Source organism: Juglans regia, chromosome 7 (genome assembly GCF_001411555.2).
Source record: "Juglans regia cultivar Chandler chromosome 7, Walnut 2.0, whole genome shotgun sequence".
Classification (NCBI taxonomy): Eukaryota; Viridiplantae; Streptophyta; class Magnoliopsida; order Fagales; family Juglandaceae; genus Juglans; species Juglans regia.
In genome coordinates, this window is record NC_049907.1 from 47,788,573 (window position 1) to 47,814,822 (window position 26,250).

The window sequence follows — 26,250 nt, forward strand, 5'->3', positions numbered from 1 at the left end:
TCTCAAGTCATCTTCGAAGTCAAACGTCTCTTTACCGATGAACGACGACGTTTATTAACCAATGGATTTCAAACGATTGAATTTATATTTTTATAACCACTTAAAAATAAAGCTTCCTTCCTGGCCTTAGGCTTCGACCCAGATATATGTACTTTTAAACATCAACAGGACCTCACACAGATTAATCTAATTTTTGGCAGTTGAACGATAGATATATATATATATATATATATATATATATCTATCTATAAAAGAGAGAGATAGGAGTTCATATATATAAATAAAACAGTCTCACATTGTAGATATATAGGATGCAATGCCATTAGTCTTCAGACGCAATCATGCACTGCTCGCAATAAAATCCTTGATATCCGAGTACAAAGCGTGGGCCTTTCTGGGGTCGAAGAGCTCCACAGCATGGAAACCTTCATCATCAAACTTGGCCACCACGTCCACCCCACTTTTCTCCAACATCTTCATGAACTCCTTCTGCCTGTCTAGCAATGGGTCCCCACCGTACCCCCTTACCAGACACCTCGGTAGCCGTCTTATCTTCCCTTCATGGGAACCACCCACCGTTGGATTACTATACTCGTGATCACGATCAGCATCCTTTGGTAACGCCAGGGCCCACAGTAAGTCATTAGCAGCCAACGGTAGAATCCGATCGTTAATCAGTCTCATCTCGGATCCGCTCCTTTGGACACCACCAAAGAACGGCTGGTTAAAAATTAACCCTCTGATTTCCACTGGGTTGAGATCAACATCAAGCACACGTAAAGCTGCATTGTACACGATATTGCCCCCAGCACTGCTTCCCATGAAAAAGCAGCGTGAAAAATCTACGTAATCCCTCAACCATGCATCACAGCCGTTGATGTCCCCGGCCTGGTTCCGGAGCCACGTGATGGCCTCCACAGCGTCGTCATAAGCCGCCGGGAGACGGTGCTCGGGTGCGAGACGGTATTCGACCGACATGACCAGAGCTGAGATTTGCGCCGCCATTGCGCTGCATGAATCATGGAAAGGCTGTGAAGTGGCGCTGCCGAGAACGAAACCTCCGCCATGGAAGTATAATATGAGAGGGAGTTTCTGGTTCGAAGGGGGAGGGTGGGGAAGAAAGAGACGAAGGAAGGTCTTGGTAGTGGGGTTGAGAGGGATGTCCTTGGAGAGGGTGAGTTGGGCAGGTGTGTTAGAATCAGTGGTGGTGGAACTTCTGGGTTCGGTTGGGAGTGCAATTGGAAATGGATGAAGGCGGGTGAGAGAGCCATCTGGGTTGGGGCTAATCTTGAGGACTTCGTAGGGATCAATGGAGGATGTCTGGTTTGCCATGTCTCTGTTGCGACTATGCGTGCGAGAGAAGATGCAATGTATGGAGGGAGGGAGGGAGAGATCGAGAGTGGTCGTATATATCAGAGAAGAAGAAGGGATCCTTACTAGCAGGAAATTAAAAGGCAGTGAGGTAGGAGAGGAGGAGTGGGTATAAGTAATGATATCAAGGTCTGAGTTTATGTATGTATTGACTTTGGGAATTAAATTGGAGTATTCACCAAATAAAAATGAGTATTTCTCAATTTTGAAGGAATAGATATATAGGGAGGTGTTTGGTTGATGACCACATGGTGCAAGAATAGCCTTCCTTCACTTGAAAACTATTGGTTAAAGCTGGAATATAATTAATAAAGAGTATTTCTAGTTACAAATGGTTTGGTGCATCAAACTGTATATCGATATTGACATGATTTTTTTATTAGAAAAAAAATAAAAAAATAAAAAATTTGAAATAATAATAAGGTCATTAAAATTATTTTTATCTCAATTCGTATCGTTTTATTAAATAAATATCTTATATGTTAATATCGATGTGCGATTTGATGCTCAAACTCGCTTACTATAAAACTTTTATATAAGATAAGAAAATAAGAAAATTATAAATGAAAAATAAGAAAATCAAACTGCTTTTGTTTATATGGATGAGGAATTTAAGGATCCACGTGAACCAAAAAAAAAAAAAAAGTATATTCGACCGTTTAACTTCATGTTGCATTTAAAGCTCAACCAGAAATATCAGCTAAAATCTAATGGGCGGGCCGTAGGATTAATTGCTGCCGGTACTAGAGCTAGAAGCGTTACCGTCCACTGTCAGGGCTCTATTGCCTCTATTATATACATAAGGTCCCACATATTTATAAATAATTGGTATCGCACGTTAGGTATACTTTAAATGTAGTTTTATAATCTAGCATGGCACAATAAATCATGTTATTTATAAATTTATTTTTGTAAGATCTCTTTATAATTAAAACATTTCTCTTGAAAGTAATTATTTGGATGACTTACTTTTGCAACCCAAAAAGTGGGAAAGACGGCCTGAATTCAACAAATATAATTTGTTAGCAAACTTGAGGGTCATCGGTTGATTATAAGATTATCCTAATTTGTACGTAGAATTTCATCTCTTAACAATCAACCGATGACCCTCAACCAATTATCTACGTATAAATTAGGATGATCTTCTAATCAATTAATGATTCTGTTTCTTTAATTTAAACGTACAAATTAAAGAATGCTTTCAAAAAAACTATAACAAAAAGCGCTCTTTTCTCTCCAAAAGCTCCTCCAACAAAAACTCAACCTCCCAGTGGGGAAGCTCCTCCCTCCCTCCTCCCATCTGGTTAGACTAGAGATTGTGTAACCCTTTTTTTTAGTTTTTATTTGTTTTTTCGTCTAAAGTATGGTGAAATGTCGATTTGTTGTTTTTCAAAGCTCAGCGACCACCACGCCCTCCTTCCGCAGGATTTCCAGGTTGCCGATTCTTTCGATGGCTGAAAGTTTTCGTAGAACGGAGCGGCGCTTGAGTCACACACGCGGGTCATAGCTGTGCGTGAGATCCCCGTGCCACCGCACTAGGAAGCTTCTAATACCACCACGCATGACATTTCTGGAACCAGTGACCTCGATTGGGCACCATGCTCCTGGCATGGCACGTGTCCCTCACGTGCCACCATAGTTTCTTTATTTCTTGTATTTTATTTTCCTTCAAGCTGAAAATTCAGATCTATAGTTGTAATCTGTCATTTTTACATCTATCTTTATGTTTATTGTTATTTTCTTTTTGTTTAGGTAAAAATAATAATAAAAAAAAAAAAGAAATAGTTTCTTAGACATTTTGTTCATAAAGTGAAAGTCCTCTCCTCCTCTGAAATGAGGGTTTGAAATCTCTGTTTTAGGTAGAATATGATCTCTCAAACAGTTTATCTGTAGAGAGTTATAAAAATTAAGACTATATTAGTCATAAAGGAATTTGTGTACTAGTAGAGCCCCAACCGTGAATATTTGACTTGTAATCTGAAATTTTTCATGTATGTATCAGATCACAGCTATAACTTCGCTTTCATAAATAAATAAAGTATATTTCTTATAAAATAATAATAATAATAATTAAGGAATGCTTTTTATTATAATGGTATCTTTGTTGATGTAAAAAAACTTGTTATTTTCAGCGTAGATGAGGGGTACTTGGACTGCAGAAAATATTTTATTTAGTTTGGGTATGGATCACTATTATTTATTATTTTATTATTACTTTTTATTTATTTTTTATTACTATTTACTATTATTCATTATTTTTTTACTATTATTCACAAAATACTTGAAAATACCTCACTATCCAAATGCAACAAAATGGCAGGTGCCGTCCCATATTTTTTATATATTGAATCGTTCACAGCCATGGTGGCAAATTCCATTTTTTAAGGCCATCTTTGATTCTTTGTTACGCTAAAGAGGGTATATATAATATGCCTTCGACTGCTGCAAAGATAAAGAGGGGAGCTCCAATGCAGTCTCAAAAAGTACCATGCACGGTATAGTATAAGAATAATACTACTTAAAAAGTTTTTATACTACATACTATCTATATAACATAATTTATTTATCGTGTAAAGACCTTAAGATAAAATTATTCATTATATAATATTCATTAAAAATTCAAATATGGACCAAATATGATTCAAATGAGAATAATCTCTTTGCCCTTAGAGTTACATAAGAAACATTGTAGAATTCCTCCTGTTGCCACTGAAATTTCAAGTTCAAGCAAATTAAATATTATATGCAAGTTTAAAGTTTAAACTGAAAGAGATATAAACCATTCTTCCTCCAATTTACGGATATCATGCACACCAAGAACTCAGCTCAAATGAATAATCGAGCACAAGATTTTCGGTATTGCATATCATAAGATAAGCAAAACCTAGTACTTTCTTGGTGTCGTGTTCCAGCCATTGACAACCAAACAATCGCAGCTACGACAAACTATGACTTTGTAGTTTCCATCTCTAGTTGTCATTCGAACGGCCTGCAGAAGGATTACAAAGTTACAAAAACAGTCTCGCGCCTTTCCTCGAAAATGCAATCCTGATAGCCCCCTATAAATGGGGTCCTTGTTGCAACTCAAAGCACCGCACTAACCACACTTGCTATCATAGAAAAATACCATATCCCATTTTTTCTAATTCTCTCCTTCATGGCTTCCAAAATTTTCAACATGAAATTCTTCTCACTGCTAATATCCTCATTTGCCATCATCCAAATGGCAACAGCCGGAGATGCAGACATCCTCTCTGATTTTATAGTTCCTCAAAACGTCACCACGGTTGATGCAAACTTCTTCACGTTTATTGGCCTGCGATCCCTTGTTGGGTCAAACCCTCCACCAACCTTCAAGGTTTCAAAAGCAAGTTTGGTTGAATTCCCGGCACTCAATGGACAGAGTGTTTCCTATGCTGTTCTTCAATTCCCGGCTGGCACTACTAATCCACCTCACATCCATCCTCGCTCGGCCGAGCTTCTTTTCTTACTTGATGGTACTCTTCAGGTGGGGTTTGTTGATACAACCAACAAACTCTTCAATCAAACACTACAAACGGGTGATATATTCGTGTTTCCCAAGGGACTTGTGCACTTCCAATACAATGCTGATGCGAACAAATCTGCTATAGCTATTTCAGCTTTTGGGAGTGCAAATGCTGGAACTGTTTCAATTCCCACTACTTTGTTCACCACTGGCATTGACGACACGATCTTGGCTAAATCCTTCAAGACCAACGTTGCCACCATTCAAGCTCTTAAGGCTGGTCTTACTCCCAAGCCTTGAGGATGGCACGCTTTACAATCAGTAGCGACTTCTAAGACATTTCATTGTTCTTTGGTGTTTTGTGCTTTTTTTCCCCCAAGTATTATTATTTTTTTCTAAGCCAATGAATAATTTACCTTGCAAGGGTATGTGTTGCCACATTTGTCAGCATTAGCTTTGGTTTCTCCAATCTATCATTAAAGATGAATAAAATCATTCATTTTTCTACACTGTTTGTTGGGTTCAATCGATGGGACAAATATGGTTCAACTCACAACAACTTTTGCCTAAATGCATAATTATGCCTTTTAATATCGATGTTGAAATGCAGATATTGTGAAAAGGACAGGGATATGGTGACGGGTCGTGCTACTGTATCGTTCATTTGTTATCGTTAGTTCATTTTGTTTTTCTTAAATGTTATAAAAAAAACATATAAATTCACTGGTGATATTTTTTTAAAACATTTTAAGAAAACAAAAACAAATATACCAACGGTACACTTGAAGGGACAACCTAGCATTTTCACTGATATACTCATTTAGTTTTAGCATTCTTATTTTCATTGCAAAAACATTATCTTAAAAATATGAGATAAGATGATTTTAAATGAGTTGTATAAAATATTATTAGAATATTATTTTTTAATATTATTATTATTTTAAGATTTGAAAAAATTGAATTATTTATTATATTTTGTGTGAAAATTTAAAAAAATTGTAATGATGAGATAAAACCATCTCTGAATCCAAACAGGGCCTAAGTTGAAAGCCTAGATCAACTACTAATCAAATACCATTTTCTCAATTGAATAAACTTAAGGGAAAAACTTCCAGTCGGATGGGTTTAAAACCCAATTTTGCACCAGCTAATAGATAAATGACACGTAAGCATTTCAAGAAAAGCTTAGCTGAACCCATGTCCACCCCATTCTCCCTCTTTTCTTCTGAATCCATCTCCCTTTCTCCCTCCCTCCGAATCTCTCCCCCTTCCCCATCTCTGCACGCAAGCTTTTCTCAGAAACGCCCACCACGACTCACGATGGGAGCCCCACTCAACGCGACGCCCACCACGACTCACACCAATGGGAGACTCTTTATGGACAATTGCTTCACGAAGTCTCGCCTTTCTTGACAGTTTTGACAGTAAAGTTTCGGGTCTGATCCCAGCTTCTCCTGCCTAGTGAACAATTCTAAACAACCAAGAAGAGTAGACATGCTACTGTTTCCATCCGGTTTGATAGGCTTGTTAGCTATATTTGTTGGAGGGAAATTGCTCGTGTCCAAGTCAAGTGAGACGTCCAAACAGGGGTCAAAGGTAGTTGAAGTGAATCCACAGGTCATGCAGGTGACATCTTATCTCAGGAGCCCAGAGAATACCCTATGAGCGATACATTGGCAATTCTCCATTATCTGTAAAAAATATTAATGATTTATATAAGAGGCATAACCACTAAGAACCAAAACAAAACTATCCATCTTCTTAAATTATACCCACATTTTCGCTGCACTACCTCAAAAAATTCAAGGAACTTTTTTATTTATGTCCAAAAACTTGTCTGTTCATTCATTTAATAGGATACATCCAGTCCAAACTCTCAATTGTAGATACTACATGACTAAGAACCAGACAAGCCTCCTTTTTCTTGGGAATTACATAAACCTAATAGATGTCTAATTTTAATTACCTCTACTTTGGTTCCATGATTTGCCCTTTTTCTCATGGATCCCATCTAAGACTGAAATGAAAAACTCACGAGCATCCTGCTGCTCATAACTTGCCAGATTTGCTGAATGCTGCCACCAACTTGAAACGTAAACAAAGTCTATCATTTCAGAGTAGTTTTATCTCCGGAAATTAGTTATGGAGGAAAAAAAAAAAAAAAAAAATTAAAGAATTAATAAAATATCCAGATCCAGGATCCCATCGAACCAAACCAATGACATCATTGTAAGTGATTCCGTGCAGCTTTCAATTAAACTGTGTAGATCCTCCAAACACATAACAGGTGAGTGGGCATCGTCCCGAGTGGGGCTTCCGTCGTGAGTCGTGGTGGGCATTCCGTCGTGAGTCTGGTTCGTCATGGAGGAGGTGATTTTCTGAGAAAAGCTTGCGTGCAGATATGGGGATGCAGTGAGATTCGAAGGGGGGGAGATGGATTCAGAAGAAAAGAGGAGAAATGGGGTGGACGCGGGTTCAGCTAAACTTTTCCTGAAGTGCCTACGTGTTGTTCATTTATTGACTGAGTGCCAAATTGGGTTTTAAACCCATCCGTCTGGAAGCATTTTCCTAAACTTAAATCCTAATCAAGAACAAAATTATTACATTAAGAATATCGATCAAGCTAGAGTTTATTCTTCACCTAACCAAAGCCTAATTGAGTTCATAAACTCCATAGTTGATATCCTTATTTCAGCCATGTAGGGTCAGCTTGGTGACAATCACAAAAGGTCAGCACCAAAGAATATTCTTCTTCCCACCAGAGCTGTCAGCCCAGAATCATATTCAATTCAATGAACGTGACAAGCATTTTAAACCTCCACAAAGCATATGATCTGGAATATAAACATTATGAATAGATTCTAAAGCTAGTGAAGTCATCTGAAACTCAGTCTCCTGCTTCCTTCTCAACTGTTGCAAAGAAGAATATATGCAATCTTGTTTTTGAATCTATGCACATAACCTACTGATACAGGAATTTATGATCAGGAAAATGCATACTGAGCTTTTGGTAATAACTCCTGAATGCATGGTGTTTCTGTTTTACCCATGAAATTGACGTTGACCTTTCTAATGAATCTCCTGTTTTGATCTCACCGTCCACCATGTATTCTTAAGGGTTGGGAGATGCCTAAATTTACCCAAGAAGAGAACCCAAGTGTTCCAACCACTCAATTAACATTTTTGTTCTCCCATTTACTAGGCCAATGGATCTTCCACTTGCTTTTGAAAAGAAATGACTGGGACCAAAGATTTGTTCCCTTCTACTGTAACTGGTACTAATGTGGCACAAAAACAGCCAACTTTCAAAAGGTAGCAGAGAAGAAAAAAGGGTACATCACCCCCCGGGGCCCCCCATAGGTCCTTAAAGTCAAACAGGCAAAGCTGCTCATTCGGGTCTCAAAGGCACTAACGAGATCTGCCAAGGTGGGCTGGCCTCACCATTTCCAAAAGTAAAAGTTGTCCCCATAACTACTTTTAGCCTTCCACTAATAATAAACATGGGATTCCTCAAATTCATCAACTTCTGAGAGCGAAGGACAAGAGTGGGTTAGTTGCGCCTACATGAGTCCCACGAATCATGATAGCTCTCCGAAAGTTTAGAATGAAAAAGGAATTCGTAGGCCAGAGAAGATAATCCACACAGAAAAAGGCCTGAAATTCATCAAATATGAACAATCATTTTTTCCCCTTCTTTTTTTTTTTTTTTTAGCATCGATTTCTACAAAACATGAAAAATTAGAACCCCCTACAACAGAACAGTACATTCTCTAATCTCTACAGTTAATGAAAATGGAAATAAACATCCGATGAACTCACCGGGCCTTCTTATGTGTCTTGAACGGGAAATTCGAAGGCGGAGACGGTGAAAACTCAAATGGGAGGTGGGGTGGCTCAGCCTCACCAGTTAGCATCAAAACAATATCTTTCATTGTGGGTCGCTTCACCGGCGATTTTTGTAGACACAGGAGTGCGATTGTAATGCAAAGCAATGCCTGTTCCTTATCCAATGAATGAATAGACAAATCAATAAGGTCGAAAAGCTTCCCATTTCGGGCAAGTTGACGAGACCAAGAAATCAGATTGGCCCTCTCGAATTCGGACATTGGCGAGGCCGTCACTTGGAGTGGCCTCCGCCCCGAAACAATAACTAAAAGCAGAACCCCAAAGCTGTAAACGTCACATTTCTCGGAGAGCATCCCCCCACCACCATATTCAGGAGCAATGTAACAGACGGTTCCTCTCATACTGGGTGTGCTACTAATACCGCCGCTCTTAGGTATATCCGCTCCATTACCCCAATCCTGGCTATGTCTGCGCCCACTTCTGAGCTCGCCGCTCAATCCGTCCAACCACCAATCGATGCTACCGCGACTGCTCTTACTCTTCCTCTTCTTCCTCTCTTGCTGCACCACATCCTCAACAACATCGTCGTCTTCATCATCCTTCTGCCACCACAATTCCCTACCGCTACTCGATCCAAGTGCTCGTTTCTTCTTCTTCGTCTTCTTCGATAGCTCCTCGCAAAACTCCTCCTTCCACCACTCCCTCGGCTTCCGATTCTTCTCTTTCCTTCTCGTCATCCTTTCCTCATCCAATGAGGCCCACCAATCCAATCTCTTCCTCTGCTTCTTCTTCTGCTTCTGCTTCTGCTCAGTCTTTAAGCCCAACCCATCATTCTCCGCCGAGCTCGGGGACGCAATCCATTCACTCTTAGGCCTTTCCTTCTTTATCTCACTCCCAATCCACTCCATCACGTAGTCCTTCACTCTCCCAGACTCGGACCCACCCCCATTGTCCTGCTTCCACCACCAATCCCTCTTCGAACCCCCATTCTTTCTACCATTACCGGTCAAGTCTTTGCCACTATCAACGCTGAACTTATCGAAGCACCCTTCAGATGCGCTCGCCTTGTCGATCCCGGCTTCCGGTGAAACCACCGCATTCTCCGGAGACGCCTCCGAATCCAATATCCTAATTACGCAACTCTCCGGAGATCGATCAGCGGGCAACCCACCAGCCTCATCGAACCCAGTCGTCACACTCTCCGTCTCCTCCAAAATCGATCCGTTATCCTCTCCAGCCTCGACCCCTCCGCCTTCCCTCTTCTCCACCAGATCCTCGGTCTTCAACCTCGCCAGACCGAAATCCCCGATCTTGGCATTAAAATCAGCATCCAGAAGAATATTACTGGGCTTGATATCGCCGTGGATTACCGGTGGCTCGCAGGAATGGTGGAGATAAGCCAGACCCTTGGCAATATCAGAAACAATGTCGAATCTTTTCTTCCATTCCATGAGCTCAGCGCACTTCTTGTCTAGCAGCGCGTCCTGTAAGCTACGGTTGGGCATGTACTCGTAAACGAGGATGAGCTTGCGGCGGCGGCGGTCTGAGGAGAAGCCAAGGAGAGAAATGATGTGAGGGGAGTGAAAAGCGGAGGCGATGGAGAGCTCGTTGTGGAACTCGCGCTGGCCTTGGAGGGAGCCGGGGGAGTCCATGAGCTTGAGGGCAAGGAATTGGCCGGAAGGAAGGGTGGCTTTGTAGACGGAGCCGAAACCGCCATGGCCAAGGAGGGTGGAGGAGGAGAAGGAGGAAGTAGAGCGGCGGAGAAGAGAATAGGAGAAGCGGCGCTGGTGGTTGTCGGATGGAGTGGTACGGTTGAGGGAAAGCTTGCGATATAGGAGTAGGAGGGTTAAGAGGAGGATGAGAAGGAGCGTGAGGGTTATGGGGAGGAGTATAGGGAGGAGAAAACTGTGGTGGTGATGATGGTGGTGGTTGTGAGGCCGTGGGGAGGGACGGGATGGCATGATTGTAAATGCGTCGGACATGGAGGGGTGTTAGATTTTCATAGTGTCCCTCTCTGTAGAGACGAGAGAGAAAGAGAGAGAAAGAGAGAGATAGAGTAGAGAAACCTGAGTGCTTGAGGAAAAAAACAGATCAGTGAGCCTATTGTGACAGCTCCCTCTCTTTCTCCTTACGCAAGTCCCCTAAATCATGAGGCTTTATAATTTTATCCAAACATTTTTTTTATAAATTGAATAAATAATTGTTGTTAATTCAAAATTTAAATTATTCACTCACGTAATTTAATAGATGAGCTTCGTATCTTATGTCTATCTCTTTTGAAAAATAAAAAAACATTTTAAATAAAAAATTATAAAAAAATGAAAGAATCTTTTATATTTTTATTTCTATTTTTCATAAAGAATTTTAAATATTAAAAGTCAATTTTTTTAAATTTTGATTTAAGCTATATTTAGTAAGTGAAATAGTTTAATGACTATTATTTACAAATTATTTATTATTTTTTATTAATACTTTTTTATTTTTTATTATTATTCACAGAGATTCTAACTTCTAAACATAGCCTTAATGCCCCTTTTATTTATGTTCTATAATTCTAACATTACATTAGAAAAAGGAATTAATTATTGAACCTTACTTTCATTTATTCTTGGCTGTATCTAAAACAAAACTGTGTCGTTGTCGCCGATATATAAGGCGTAGTTTGTTTTTAGATAAATTAAAAATAAAGTTATAAATTAAATAAAATATTATTAAAATATACTTTTTAATATTATTTTTATTTAAAAATTTAAAAAATTTTAATTAATTATTTATTTTATATAAGAATTTAAAAAATATAATAATTAAATAAGATAATTTAAAAATAATTGTGAAATGAAATTAAGTACCGTTTGGTTTATAAACGTATCTTACCTTATTTTAATTTATTATTATAAATTTTTTAAAATTTTAATATAAAATATAATAAATAATTATATTTTTAAAATTTTAAAATAATAATAATATTAAAAGATAATATTTTAATAATATTTTATTACTTTAATTCAATTTAAATAACAAGGACGTGAGGTTGGAAAAAGCAATGTCACGCGCCCACGTACGTGAGCAATCACGTGGATCGAGCTTTTTTTATTTTGTTTTTTTCTGGGAGCATGTAGTGGGCCACGTTTGTGGGGTCCAGGAGCTTAGATCTAAACACTACTGCGAACGCGCTTTTCTAGGTCTCGTGGGAGTTCGGGTGTTAGTTTATTTCTTTTTATTATTATTATTATTATTCGCAGGACACACGTCAGCGTAACCCAAGAGTCGGTTTGGGCCTAATGAAGTTTGACCTATAAGAACATTTTTATTGACTTGATAAAATTTATTTTTAAAATTTAATTAATATCATATTTTTTTATATTTATTTATTTTATTTAAACTTAAACTCTATATTAAATTATTTATTTACTTTTTATATAATAATAAAATATTATTAATTTAATAATTTTTTTATTTAATTTATTTTTATCACATTTTGTATATTTACTAATTAAATGTTAATAATAATTATATTCTAATTAAATTAATATTAAAAAAATCATATTTTCAAAATCATTTAATGCTAATAACAAAAAATATTTAATTAAATTCATTTAAATTTCTATTTAAATTTCTTAATTACAAACTAAATAGTATTTTTGCTTAGAGTGAGAAACTAATATTTTAATATTTTATTTGGAGTGTGAAATTAGTATTTTAATATTTGGTGAATCAATTGTGGTTCTCCATATTTGGCCAACCACTGTAGTAAAAGTTTAAATTATTTTAGATTTGCTCAATTCAATGTGAAATATTTTTGACATCAATTATGTAAATTTTAGTCAACCTCCTCATTTGGCCAAGCCAATAAAGATGCTCTAATTTTAAATTGTAAAGGAACTGTTTGTTTTTGTATTGTAAATTGAAAGAGAAAATTTTGGAACCAAACGGGTGTTAAAGGTAGTTTTGGATCGGCCAATGATAGGGTGCCATGTAGACATTTCAAGAAGACTAATTTTGAATCCACATACACCCGATCAGTCTTTACATTTCTTGCTTTCCCCCTCCCCCATCTTCTGTTTCATTTCCTGTCGAAAAATGAAAGTGGGTGTTGAGGACGAACAAAAGCAACGCCCATGACGACTCACGCTGGACGCCTACAGGTATTTTCTTCTCTGCATTAGGCATTTTTTCTCTACATTTTTTCTCCTACTGGTTAGTGTTAGTAGCCATTGAATTCTTCAATGCAAGTCTTTCGAGCTTTTAGCTTTGCAACTTGCAAAACTAGCATTGACTTCGACTCTTTGTTTGTAGTCCAATTTGTTACATTCTATCTCTATCTTTCTCTCTTTGAAGTTTTTGAAAGCTGGGCTTGTTTTAGAAGGAATGCAGACAATCTGTTTGACAATGTTGTTTTTTATAGTAATTGCATCTAGACATTGAAGCACTCTTGGAGCTCAAGAAGGGCTTTGTAAGTAACCCTTCTGGGCAAGTCCTTGTTTCATGGAAATCTAAATCCTTGGATTCTAATGGGTGCCTTCGAAATTGGTACGGGATTTCTTGTAATGGTGGTCGAGTGCCGCAAGAAATGAAACAAGAGGATGGGGAGGGAGAAAGCAGGAAATAAAAAGACTAATTGGGTGTATGCAGATTCAAAATTAGTCTTTATGGAGTATCTACGTGGCACCCTATTATTGGCTGGTGCGAAAATACCTTTAACACCCGTCCGGTCTCAAGTTTTTCTCAAATTGAAAATGCCTTTTTCTCAGAAACCTTTTATATTTGAAAAATGCTATTTTTTTTTAATTTGATTATTAATATATTGATATTTTGTTATATTTTTTAAAAATATTTAAAAATAATAAATAAATATAAATAAAAAAGGGTAGTGATAGGCTTACAACCTATCTACTACCCATCTACTATTTGTAGTGTTTTTATTTTTTTATTATTTTATTTTAAGCATTTTTTTAACATCTTTAATCATTAAGAAAAAATTAAAAAATATATATAAATTTACTAATTATCACTTCCTTAACTATTAAGTAAAATAAAAAATTATAAAAAAAATCAAATATAAAAAAAATAATAAATGAGTAGTAAAAAAGTAGTAATCCTATATTTTTCAATAAAAAAAACTGATCAAAAATAAAAAGGCCAATTTTGACCTAGCCGTTATTACACTACCCACTCTTTATATTTTGAATCTACCACACTACCACTGGAAATTCTCGAGCCTTGTATTTGTTTATATTATTAAATTATGTATACAAAAAACAAAACATCGATTAAATATATAAAGAAAGAATTTATGTCAGCAGAAAACAACATCAGGGCTGACTTTAATACTGTCTGGGAAAGGACTGATCCCTTGCCCAATCAATTAACTTCAAGCTTTAATGAGACGGCAGTAAAAATACTAAGAGTTAGTCAATGTCACACATTATTTTGAGGAAGGGTAGTGATAGGCTTACTACCTATCTACTATCCATCTATTATTTATAGTATTTTTATTTTTTTATTATTTTATTTTAAGTATTTTTTTAACATCTTTAATCATTAAAAAAAATTTAAAAAATATATAAATTTACTAATTATCACTTCCTTAACTATTAAGTAAAATAAAAAATTATAAAAAACAAATATAAAAAAAATAGTAAATGAGTAATAAGAGGGTAGTAACCCTATCATTTTCCTTTGAGTAAAAAAAGATATTCTGGGACGTCAACCGATATTAGAAACCTAGACATACCAATTCAATTAAAAAAATGATTAAAATTTTTTTTTTAAGTTTTCCGGACTTTAAATTGTAATTGTATCCATAAAATCACATTCGAGCTCAAAAGAAAATAGAAGATTTAAAAAAAAAAAAAAAAACCAAAAAAATAAAGGGCAATTAATTTGGAGATGGCTTTTGACTTTATGTAACCTCGCAGAAGGAATATATATATGAAAACAACAAGTTGTAAAGAAAGAAGCCAAAACGGAGGGGGGGAGAAGGTGGCAATGCAGCATTTCGAGAGGAAGAGAACAGACACAGAATAAAACAAAGAGAGGGAGCGACCCTTTCATCTTCTCTCTCTCTCTATCGAGAAAGTGAGATCATGTGAGTCCCACGTTATTGCAAGCATTGCGAAAACGATAAAAAGTTGAACACACCACTCTTGTCGGAGACTGACTGACTGACTGCCTGGGATATTTCTCACTGGCCGTTAAACTTCAGTCATCATTATCTCTAAAACAAGAAAGGGTCATTATTTTCATTGATTGATTTATTGAAATAAATTGGTAATAATGGCTTGGGTGGCCTTATCTACATCCTCTCTCACATCACATGCACAACACATTTGATCCACTCTTTTGTTTGTCTTTGAAATGCTTTGCAGTTTGCTTGGTGGCAATGGCTGGCTTTTCCGTCCTGCACTTCAACCTCTTAGGTCACGAGACTGTATAGCTCTTCGAGCCACGGATCTTCAATTCAGCAATACTTTAATGTTTCAAGGGCAATGCAATGCTCTTCCCACAAAAATTATTAATTTTTTTTTTCAGGACATGTAATAATTAATGCCTACACAACAATTTTATTGGCAAAACATCATGAATTTCATGAATTTTAACGTAGAAAAGTCACAAATTGGTTTGACGGTAGAGTTTTGTGTAGTCATCCTGTAAATCCGCAACACCCTCGATATCACACTCTTACGGCCATTATTTTTTTCGCTGAACTTCCCACATTGATCTATAAAAAAATAACCCATTGAATATAAGCACATAAAATCAACCGTTGGGAGCCTCTCTTACATGAAAAAACTGTGGCTTTTTTTCCCTTTTCTTTGCTGGCCAAGTACTGAAAGACAAATCAGGCCAGCTGAACTTGTTTCAGCTTGCTTAACAAATTCAGCAGAGGAACTAGCAAATCATAAGTATTAAGCATAAGCATATGAAAAAAAAAAAGGGTAGGACTTTGGAGGGGTAAGAATCTGAAAAGCAAACATCAAAGCCAGTAAGTTTTTCTCCTCTTCCTACCGTTGCAGTGCTTTCATGGAAACCATAACATCGTTGCTCTTCATATATAAACCCAAAATTGCTGATATTCAATATCGCATTCTTGAAAATGTGACAGAATCATCTGATTACAATCTTAATAACCTTGCAGACTTGAAAAGAGGCATAGAACTGAGCTCAGTATCCGATATAGGAATAAGCCGTCCGGCAACATAGTAGAACCTGCACAATCCTCAATAGTACCGAACTAACTGATAACCGTAGAGATTAAACTGAGAAGTTTCATCGTAAGATATTTATTTACTCCCATTCTTTAATTATTTGGATTAAGTAGCAAAAATCAGAAATAATGCATAAATTGGTCGTCGATAAGTATAGAGAACTAATTCATACATAATTTATTTACAACCAATTCATTTAGGTGAAGTGAGGTGGAAGTCAGAAGTAGATAAGTAATAGAGAACTACATTAGTGCTTGACAAATGCAGCTAAGCAAGGAAGAACGTGAAAAGGACTACAGGATGATACAGCTGAAACCAAGAAAATGGATAAACACCGTGCATTGTTTCCCATGCCAGCAGATGAGAGGATTGGAGAAGATACAATGGTTAAAAAAAACAAGCAATAGATAACTCCAGTCATTAAAGCGTTCAAACAAGGTCAGTTCACATACTTTGGCAGCAACTCTGTAAGGAGCTACAGTGGCTTGGCACCACCATTTTCTTGGACACTATTCACTGGAGTTGTGGAGCCACTCCTCCTGGGGTGGCTCGATTGCCCTGTAATGGTTCTGCCCATGAACTTTCCTGCTTTGGTCAGTCCACTGCCAACAGCTCCAAGGCCACTCCCAACAATCCCAACTCCAGTGCCAATGCCACTTCCCACAAGTCCAACCCCAGCACTAAGACCGGTACCCACCATTCCAGCACCAGACCCAACCAATGATGCTGCTCCGTCAACTGCATCCATTGTACTCCCTATGACTCCCGCTTGTTTCAGTTTCTTTCTTTCTTCTAGGATCCTCTTCTCTTCTTCTAGGGCGAGCAACTGCTCTTCCTTGTTAAATTCATGATACAAGACCTGAAAGTCATACATAAACAATAGGCTTGAATAAGAATTAACCGAACAGAAAACATCAGAAAACAAGGGAACTGAATAAATATAAATCAAGCAAAAAAGAAGAAGGGAATAGATATAATTCTATAGCAGGCCTCTCCAAACACAGATGCAGGATTAATAGAAATGAGAGGCAACATAAGGTTGTAACATTGTATCATCATCAAACTGAAAGGAGAAGTTTTAGCAAATAACAAGGTCATGCAGATAATAGATTAACATTTCTGATCAAATGTTTACCTTGATTGTAATTGTTCCTCTATCCTTCTTATCTTTTATTTTCAGCATGTCAAGTGATGGTAGCAGTCTCAAGTCAATCTCTTTTAGGATGTCAGCTTCAAGCTCAATCAAGGGTAGCTTTACTATTCCCAATCTCTTGTCTTGCCCGATGTCCTTATCAAAGACCTGTTTGAAGAGCTCATGAGCATTCATGCATTACTTGTAACAGATACATAAGATTTCAGAGTCATGACAGAATATTTTGGGTCCGATAACGGCTGAAAAAAAAAAGGGAAGACTCAGTGTCAAGTCAACTTAGGCACATCTAAAACTGTATCTATAAATTGTCAGGGATAATACACGTCCCAAAAATAGTGGAACTAAGCATAAGTGTATGCGTGTGCACAAAAAAAAACACGTACACAAAAACAGATCTTCCATTTCAGATGAGGAGAAAATACAACCACGAGTTCAAAATAGTGTACTCAATTTGTATGCCCTTCACGTCTCTTCCAACATCTCTTGAAAATTAACCATCCCATGCTTCTCTGGTTCTTATTCAAATATACAATATCCACAATCCATGACCGAACTTCATTTGAAAACAGTAAATTTCAAGTGCTCAAAGGGTCAGATTTATCAACTGACCTTGTTATTTTTATTTCTATCAGTCTCCCACCACCATTCCCACTAAGTATCCCACATGCATCACCTCCCAGGTATCGTGGAGTTTTTTTTTTTTTTCTATTTTTTTGAGGGGGCTTTAACTTTAATCCTGTGGATATACGCACATTATAGATTGAATCCTATATCCCTACATCTAAAAAGAAGAAAAATATTGTCATTGCTACAAGGCACTTATTGCTACTAACCACGCTGAATTATATAATAGATTGCTTCATTTACGAATTTGAAATGAACTTGCATTTTCTAACAAATTCGGTTGTTCAAAATCTTTAAAAAAAATTAAAATACTGTAATTTTAATCTATGAGTATATTTCAATTTCTTTATGAAGAGCATACATTGTCATCACTTTGCTTATATATTGGATGTGGGGGGAGGAGGGAGGTACGATGTAGAGTGTCAAGAGCTGCCAATATACAAAGCTAGGGAAAACTGGCAGAAGAGCATGGCAGAAATGACAAATAATAATAATAAAAAGTGTCAGCAGACTAAAACCTCGAGTATAAGGGTCTGTGTCTCCTTGTCTTCTGCAATCAACTCAAATGTTTGATTCCAAACAGGATTGAGGTTGTTTTCAACAACCTTTGTTTTGACCTTGAAGAGTGGCCGAATATACACAACAACATAAGGATCAGATTTTCCAATCATTTCCATGTTCTTCAAATCATTTGCCTTCACAACTGTCAAGGCAATCTTTCCCTGTGGTTTAAGCTCTAGTTCACTGGATAAAAACCAAGGCGAAATGTCACACTTAACCAGAAAAAAAAAAGGACCTTCTTGAGATGGACTGAAGTACTGAAGAAATTATCCAAACTATTTTACAGGCACTGCATAACTTTAAGCATAAACGAGTGAAAATGAAAAATATATCTACAGGAAAACTTTGTTGACCAATTTTGATCGATCTCTCTCTCTCTCTCTCTCTCTAATATGAGAATTTGAAATAGTTTTGCTGTAATTTGATATATCATAAAAAGGAATTATGAGGAAAGAAAAAAAAAATTATTAGTTCCTAAACTCCTTTCCTTCTCAAGTTATTTCAGGAGATGATGATGATGATATTATTATTATTATTACCTTGTATCAATAGGTATACCACCAATTGGAACAACAATCCTATGGGGCCACTGGAGCATGTCTATGACAATTGTATTCACGGTATCCTACCAAAAAAGAAAAAATAGATAGTGTAAGCAGCATAATGAGCAAGTAAAAACACAAAATCAATCAGAAGGAATGAAATAATAAGATGTGAAACCACAACTTACATCAATCATATCTGAAAGTCCAGGGATAGCTGTTAAGCTTCCACCAACAGCCTTCAGATTATAATCGATTCTAGGCTTGGGCTGATTGAAGTAGTTGAGAATTTGTCAGTTCCATTATTAATAAAAAATAATTACTTATCCAAAAAAGAAAAAGAAGTCGATTCAAAATCAACTGTAACTGAATAAAAAGAAGTAACTTTTATGATCTTGTAATTTGAAGTCATCTCGCATCATGACTCCAACCATCTGACATAGTAAATTGATGATTAATCACTTACACAGAAAAAGTGGGGAAAAAAACCCTTTATGCTAATGTTATGTACTTCAAAAGGTCTGATTATATCCATGCATATTATGCTTAAAAAGGTTCAATGAAAATAAACACATAAAACCATTGCCCCCTTGTTCTATTAATACTTTGAGAGGAGCACCTCACAGTTATATCACCCTTATAATCAATGGATGCCATCAATTTATTATTCTTAATATGGACACCATCTGTATTCTACAAATGCATTAACAATACTTCTTGTCAGATAAAAGTATAGGTAACTGGATCGGTTCAACACCAGTATCATTTTAACCAACATATTATTAAATAGATATTCAATAAGTAGAAATCAATTTAGCAAAACTTCATATATTTTCCCGCAATTAAAAAATCTTCACCCAAGTACCTCGGAAAGGAGGGCAACAACAACAGCAGAAATACAAGGTATATCTTCAGCAAGTTGGAAGATAACACGAATGACAGTGAAAACTTGAAGATCCTTCAGCTGTGACAGGTGGTACCACAGAAGTAACTTAAATCAATACTCTCATATACTATAACTTGATTTGCTATTAACATTTTTAAAAAAAATTCAAATAATACTGTTCAAAGTTGTTGATGCACCAACCTGAATGGGTATTGAAGCAACAAGAGCAGCTTCAACTCCTAAGATGATGCTTGGATCACCACCCCACCGAAAGTCAATATCCATAGTAATTTGACCTTTCTTAAGGCTCTGAACACGAATACCTGCATCAAATTAAGTAATTATACAGGAAAACTATGAGTAACATGATATATGATTATATGCTTAAAAACAATGTGCAAAGGGCTGATTTTTTCTGGTTATATTGGCAAGAAAACCATAACAATTATATCCCATAACTAAGTGAAAACAGGAAACATATAGGGAAAAAGTATCTTACTAGTTGAAAATGAATATTTAATAATAGAAGAAAAGAACTTTAGGAGGAGTGAAAAAAAGGCCCTGATATTGATCGTAAGAAATAAAAAACAAGCACTCCATGATGATTCCATAAACCGGTAACAATATATTTCAGGGGCTACAGACCCTTGAGTAAATATTAACTTGCAGGATTTTAAGATGGACCTCATAAGATACAGCATTCTTAAAAATCATAGCAGTTAAGCAAAATAATAGCTTTTGCTTGTTAAAAATTGTGCTGTTTAATCAGAAAATCATTTCATCTTCGTGCAAAACATAATTATCTTCCTTCTTATGGCCTCGTCAAGCAAATAATTTATCAGAGTCCATATTTGGGATCCATGGATCCTCTCAGATGTTAATTGATCTTTTTGATAAGGAAAAATTAAAAGTAAAGAAAAGCTAAATAAGACAGATGTTAATTGATCTGAAACGCTTCCAACATCCATAGGATCTAAGTAGGAAGTTGGATGATTGGAAAACTTCCTTTTCTCGATTTCGAGTAGAAATTTGATTCCCCACACTTTAAAGCCATCTTGCCTTGTGATCGGAGTTGTTATTATGACCTATCTCAGTTTCCGCCAGTAATAATATGGATTGTTTGGTAAACAATTCTCCTTATTGGTAACTTTCACTATTTTTTACAAGATTGCAATCTTTCACAGGAAGAGAGTATCCCCATATCCACCAAACAAAGAGGTCACACTCTAACGAATGCTTGCAGTACTTTCAAATTTTGAAGAACTAGTTGAATTACAATAACACAAATCCAAGATTTCCCATAAAAAAAAAACCCCTCACTTACCATTGTCTTTAAAATTTTGAGAGACAGCTGAAGATCATTTTTTTTTTATTCCTTGTTTTTCACCACTGTTGAGGTTTAGACAAGGACATGTAAATCTGGACCCTTTCTTTTCTTCACATTGGAGCTTAGTTCAAAAATCAAAGTAAACGAGTTTAAAGCAAGCGGGAATCAGATGAAAAAAGGGATGGACAACAAGAGAGGTTGGGAGCAAAAAACTAATAGGAAACTCAGTTTTATGCATTGAATAAAATGACAAACACCCAGCTTAAAGGCTGATTAGCTAATGAAGAAGAAATTTTCATTCAACTGAAAGAGGGGCAAGCAAGCATAGTTAGCTTTAAACCTACTTAGAAAAACAGTGGAGGACTTAAAAGGGACTTGTATGATGTAATTCCATACATATTCTAAGAACTTATTTTATGGATTACATTCTTATATAAATGTGATGACAGTCAGTAAGAAATGTCTAAGGTATCTCCATGACATAAATGTCTACAGTATCTCCATGACATAACATTACAGCTAGTTAGACAAATAGTGATGCGGGCGTGCGCACAGAATTTAAAAACTAAATAATGACTCGTACCTTCAATTTTGGGTGCCACATTACCAAGAGATAATTTGCTGAACTTAAGCGAAGTAATTCCAGGTGGTCTGTATTCTTCTAGAAGTGGCTCAACAGATTCTCTTATTACCATTTCTCCTGCCTGACAATAATCAAATCCAAAATAATTCAGAAAAAGAGTAGGTATATTCCTCCAGGGCAGTTGCTTAATTTTCTGTATTCTCTTTTCCTCTCTAGAACATAATATCTCCCTTCCTACCCCTTCATGACGGCCTCCCCTGTAAATCAATTTTATTCATTCCTACAACAAACACTTGTGCACACGTTAAAACTCTCAGGCTAATTCCTGACATCAGTAGTGTTTAGGACACCCAAACTTAGTTTTTGCCCCACATAAGATCTGGCCACCAAGAGGTGAGCCACATCTAGGGTGGCCAGAGATTGGGGTGGCTCGGTTAGCCAAGGGTGAGGGGCACCAATAAGGTGGGTCAGTGCCTTGCCAAGGAAGAGGGGGTGTGATCTCCCCCTCCCCCTCACCCGCTCAGCCCCTCCTTGCTCAGGGAGCAGGGGGAGTGTGCATCTTTTTAAAAAAAAAAAAAAGATGGTGGTTTTTTTCAAGTGTTTTTGGAAATCCATCTGATACAAACATTTTGCATGGATATTTAGGAGTCTAGGACCGATATTGTCTCAAATGAGGAAACATCTTATAAGTTGGAGGATTTTTGACATCCAAACATGGCCTAAGTCTCCATTTCCAAGGGATGTGTACCACAAAGCTCAAGGATAAAAGCTAATTATAATTAGTATAAGAAAAGTTATATACCATAATTCACTCTTGAAAAATGTAACTTAATCCAACTGAAATTAATTCCTTCCAAGAAAAATCCAGTCAATACAAATGGAGACAGAGATTATGTTATTCAATAACTAAAAGAAAATCCATTGCTGTCATGATTATCACTACATTGAAGGGGCTGAAGTCCAGCAGGGGTGCCAAACTTGATAATTGTGTGGTTGTTAATTCTGATCAGAAAAGTATTCAAGGAGATTTTGGCATATAATAAAATGCATATCAACAAGGATAGCAAGTTCGGAGGCTTACATCTGCAATGTAAGGCCACAATTTGCTCAGTTGCTTGTTTAGCCATTTTACCTGAAAATTCCACCAAAGTGTATCATAAGTAAGCAAAGAAATTCACAAACGAACAAACTTTTTTCAACACTGCCTAGCATGGTTAGCCTCCAAACTGCGCAGCTCAATATCAAATGTATGAAGCGACAACGACAAGTTTAGGAAAGGAAATTAACTTGCTCAAGATTGAATGAACTTATCAATCATACACAATTGTTTATATTGATAAGATTTAAGGAGTTTTCAGAAACTTAAAATTGTAAGCAAGACAAAGTTAGTAAGGTGTTTTTTTTTTTTTTTTTTTTTCTTTTTTGAGGGGGCAATATTTTTCTTTGGGATGGAATGGATTTTGGAGAGCCTACACTAAGGGCCTGTTTGGGGTTGCAGTAGGAGCCTTAAAAAGTGCTTAAATAGCCTTAAAAGCTCTTTAATGGAAAAATTATGTTGTTTGGATGTTACATATCAAAGCACTTTTAATCCCAAATAAGCTAAAAAGTACATTTGAGGAAAAGCATCAAATGATGTTTTTTCTCAAACGTGCTTTTCCGGATAATGTGGAACATAATTTAAATTTTAAAAAGATTGTCAATAAATGAAAACACCCAAACAACTTTAAGATAATTACAACTTTCAAACTTTCAAAGATATGGTCATAATATTTAAATATTCAAATAATCATCATTTCTACCTCATAAAACACTTTTTAAATTTGTTTCCAAACAAATGTATCATGTTTAAAGGTGCTTTTAACATTTGGTTACCAAACAGTAAATAACTTTTTAATAGTAGAACTTATTACTTAAGTTATAAGCTATAAGCGCTAAAGCTATAAACTATATTTCCCACCGCAATCCCAAACATGCACTAAGAAATTACCAACAGCAGTTCAGCTAGTAGAGATAAAAGTAATTTAGCGATTAAAGTTGGCGGCGGACAGTTTATTGAATCTAGGCCCCTTATCCCTAGTAAATGTTTATATCTACTCAAACCAATCATGAAAATGAAACTCTTTTTAAATTTCACGAATACTGACAATCCACATGCCAGTTCAATCACCACTGGGGCATATTGTGAAGGCTTTAAAATCAAATAGCACAACGTAAAGATGACAACTAGGGCAACACTAGGGAGTTCTTTTTGTCGCTAATCTTATGACTCATCATGTTTCTAAAATTCAACTGGGACACATGCCAAAACAAAGCAAACCATATGATCTTTTGAGTCCTCTCTGTTCATTATATCAAATGTTAGATAAGCTGAGGGTAAATATTGCAATTAGTACGTAAACGAATAAGCATAATGATAATAAAAAAAAATGAACAAAAAATAATCAACCTGTTCAAAGATGGGGAAAGATATCCATTCAGGAAAATTATCTCCGCAAATTTTCTTCAAATCATCTCGATTAAGGGATCCAAGGAGTTTTATATCGACAGCCTACAAAAGAAGAGAATCATTCCTAATATTATTAACCAAGTAAAACGATAAAACCTATATGTGAAATCACGTCTATGAAGAATGTTAGCTCAGCTAAAGCTGCTTATCTAACTGGTTCTCTGAAATGGGCCCGAGGCTAGACTCAATAGAAAATCAACAAAAAGTTTGCTTCGTGTGACTATTTATAATTAAGAACACTGACTTCAGTTTCTATTCCTTTTACAATCATATTATGAAGGTACTCAAAAGGGAGATTGTCCAAATGAGTATGAAAATGAGAAATAAGATACATACACAAAAAATTGCATCTCAAGCAGAAGTAGCAAGGATCGCCCATATTTTGTTCTAGTTTAAGCATCACAAAATAATAATCGAAAGATATATTTGCAACTTTTATCCACCGGTTTTCATGTAAACTTAAATTCCCTAACCCACCGAACCAATCAGTCAACGCAAATCTTCAATTTAAACATGAAAAAGGAAAACAAGAAAACAACAACTTGAGACAATTCGAGAATAAATATAAACAGAAATAAACTTTGAATGCATCCAAATTTGGGTAATACCTTAGCAATTCGCTTGGTGCTTCGGTACCGCATCATTTGTTTCCATCCAGCCATCAATGCAATCCCGAATACCATCCCCATGAAAACCCCCGAAATTAACCCCATTTTCCTTTAATCCAGGTTGCAAATGAACAATTCCCCAAGAAGCAATTAAATCACAAAACCGAATTTTCCCAAAAGAAACAAAAAAGAAAACAGAGAGAGACTTACAGAGTAATAAAGGAAAGACAGCGAGTGGATCAGAGAAACAAATGGGAAGACTTGAATAATTGGGAGCGACCCCCCCACTGCGTGACTTGCTTGCTCGATCGATGGAAAGTGTCGGTTACTTTTGTTTGTAAATTGTAAGTTACTTGCTGGCTCCAATAACTGTTGGGAATCGGGACCTGTCGGCATTGAATTCAGTCAGGTGGCACTGGTAGGGCATAAGCAAGAAAGGGACCCCTTTCTACCCTTTCGGTTTTGTTCGCCTTATTAGAGATTCACGTTCGGTTTCGTAAATTTTTACTTAAATTTTAGTTAAAAAGGATATTTGTTATAATTTTATCTTAAATTTTATTTATTTTTTCAAAAAATTATACATCTTATTCTCTATTATTTTCTATTATATTAAAATAATATTCTTCTATTCTTTTATTTTTATATTTTTCTCTCGTTTACAAACTTAATTATTTAATTTTTTTTTTATGTTTTGAACTATTATTTCAGTTAATATTTTAAATAAAAAATTAAATTAGTTTTTTATAGGTATGATAATATTTTTAAAATTAATATTTAAAATTATAATAAATATAAATATAAGAGAAAATATAAATAATTGAAATAAGAATTTATTTTATTTATTAAAATAAAATATTAATAAAAAATAATTTAAGAAATAAATAATAATTTAACTGTTTATATCCTAAATCAAAACACTAAAATAAAGAATGGGATTGGAGTGTTTTCAATTCCTCTCTAAATTTTTTCTCGTAATTTGAAGATAACAATGAAATAAAACACCAGATAGAAATGCTCTTCGACCTCTATCCAATGGCCATTTGGTCGAGTCCTTTCATATGTTCCGTATAAGTAATATTAAAGAAAATAAAAAAGTTATTTATTATTTTTTTTATCATTTTCTTATTATTTTATAATATATGATTAAATTATAAATTTATACGTGAAGCATAATATGAAAAAAATGGATACTCGTATAAAGCGGATTTTTTTATTAGTAGAAGACGATCTGGCAGCATTTATGCACGGACGGTAGAATCAGACCTCTTTCCGCTTTATATTTATTTATTTTCTGTAGTGGGATTGAATAAATCTCTTTCCAAGATTCGCCATTTTCTGCAGTTATACGTCGTGTTTTGATCCAATAATATCAAACGAAAATGTTAGTAGATCTTCTTTAATTTATCGTTTAATTTTATTATTTATATTTTTAATTATTTTAATTTTTATTTAATAGTTAAGAAAGTGATTATTAATAAAATTATTTATTTATTTATTAATGATTAAGAATATTTTAAAAAATTAAAAGAAAAATAACAAAAATTTTAT

General features: G+C 35.6%; 4 protein-coding genes across 7 annotated transcripts; 1 reads left to right on the forward strand and 3 right to left on the reverse strand.

The window, feature by feature from the left end:
• Nucleotides 1–21: 21 nt before the first annotated feature.
• On the reverse strand, nucleotides 22–1,559 carry LOC108981832 (probable carboxylesterase 8). The gene has a single exon (XM_018953082.2). The coding sequence runs from the start codon at nucleotides 1,330–1,332 to the stop codon at nucleotides 340–342; it is 993 nt and encodes a 330-aa protein (XP_018808627.1). The 5' UTR covers nucleotides 1,333–1,559; the 3' UTR covers nucleotides 22–339.
• Nucleotides 1,560–4,046: 2,487 nt separating this feature from the next.
• On the forward strand, nucleotides 4,047–5,311 carry LOC108999500 (germin-like protein 9-3). Its single transcript, XM_018976402.2, has one exon. It carries the CDS (start codon nucleotides 4,529–4,531, stop codon nucleotides 5,156–5,158), a length of 630 nt encoding a protein of 209 aa, XP_018831947.1. The 5' UTR covers nucleotides 4,047–4,528; the 3' UTR covers nucleotides 5,159–5,311.
• A 603-nt stretch (nucleotides 5,312–5,914) lies between these two features.
• LOC108999501 (receptor-like serine/threonine-protein kinase At2g45590) lies at nucleotides 5,915–10,827 on the reverse strand. 4 transcript variants are annotated; one of them, XM_018976403.2, is made up of 3 exons: nucleotides 8,678–10,827; nucleotides 6,825–6,933; nucleotides 5,915–6,549 (listed from the first exon to the last, which is right to left on the reverse strand). In XM_018976403.2, exons 1-2 carry the CDS (start codon nucleotides 10,684–10,686, stop codon nucleotides 6,870–6,872), a joined length of 2,073 nt encoding a protein of 690 aa, XP_018831948.2. In that variant the 5' UTR covers nucleotides 10,687–10,827; the 3' UTR covers nucleotides 5,915–6,549; nucleotides 6,825–6,869. The 4 variants fall into 4 exon arrangements, with proteins under 4 accessions (XP_018831948.2, XP_035548329.1, XP_018831952.2 ...); XM_035692436.1 differs by having other exon boundaries at nucleotides 6,825–6,943; XM_018976407.2 differs by lacking the exon at nucleotides 6,825–6,933.
• A 5,211-nt stretch (nucleotides 10,828–16,038) lies between these two features.
• On the reverse strand, nucleotides 16,039–25,095 carry LOC108981834 (synaptotagmin-5-like). The gene is made up of 12 exons (XM_018953084.2): nucleotides 24,913–25,095; nucleotides 24,703–24,811; nucleotides 24,035–24,136; nucleotides 22,670–22,720; nucleotides 21,589–21,709; nucleotides 19,880–20,001; nucleotides 19,658–19,756; nucleotides 18,981–19,061; nucleotides 18,790–18,875; nucleotides 18,208–18,433; nucleotides 17,048–17,212; nucleotides 16,039–16,771 (listed from the first exon to the last, which is right to left on the reverse strand). The coding sequence occupies exons 2-12, from the start codon at nucleotides 24,805–24,807 to the stop codon at nucleotides 16,388–16,390; spliced, it is 1,542 nt and encodes a 513-aa protein (XP_018808629.1). The 5' UTR covers nucleotides 24,808–24,811; nucleotides 24,913–25,095; the 3' UTR covers nucleotides 16,039–16,387.
• Nucleotides 25,096–26,250: the final 1,155 nt, after the last annotated feature.

Excerpts from the sequence above, each read along its gene's own strand:
- LOC108981832 (XM_018953082.2), bottom strand. The coding sequence starts at position 1,332 with ATGGCAAACCAGACATCCTCCATTGATCCCTACGAAGTCCTCAAGATT.
- LOC108999500 (XM_018976402.2), top strand. The coding sequence starts at position 4,529 with ATGGCTTCCAAAATTTTCAACATGAAATTCTTCTCACTGCTAATATCC.
- LOC108981834 (XM_018953084.2), bottom strand. The coding sequence starts at position 24,807 with ATGGGGTTAATTTCGGGGGTTTTCATGGGGATGGTATTCGGGATTGCA. Across the intron at positions 20,002-21,588 it reads TGTGGCACCCAAAATTGAAG|GTATTCGTGTTCAGAGCCTT; the intron begins GTACGAGTCATT and ends AATTTGATGCAG. Across the intron at positions 18,434-18,789 it reads GGTATACCTATTGATACAAG|TGAACTAGAGCTTAAACCAC; the intron begins GTAATAATAATA and ends GTTTTTATCCAG.
- LOC108999501 (XM_035692436.1), bottom strand. The coding sequence starts at position 10,686 with ATGTCCGACGCATTTACAATCATGCCATCCCGTCCCTCCCCACGGCCT. Across the intron at positions 6,944-8,677 it reads AAGACACATAAGAAGGCCCG|TTGGTGGCAGCATTCAGCAA; the intron begins GTGAGTTCATCG and ends TTACGTTTCAAG. Across the intron at positions 6,550-6,824 it reads ATCATGGAACCAAAGTAGAG|ATAATGGAGAATTGCCAATG; the intron begins GTAATTAAAATT and ends TATTTTTTACAG.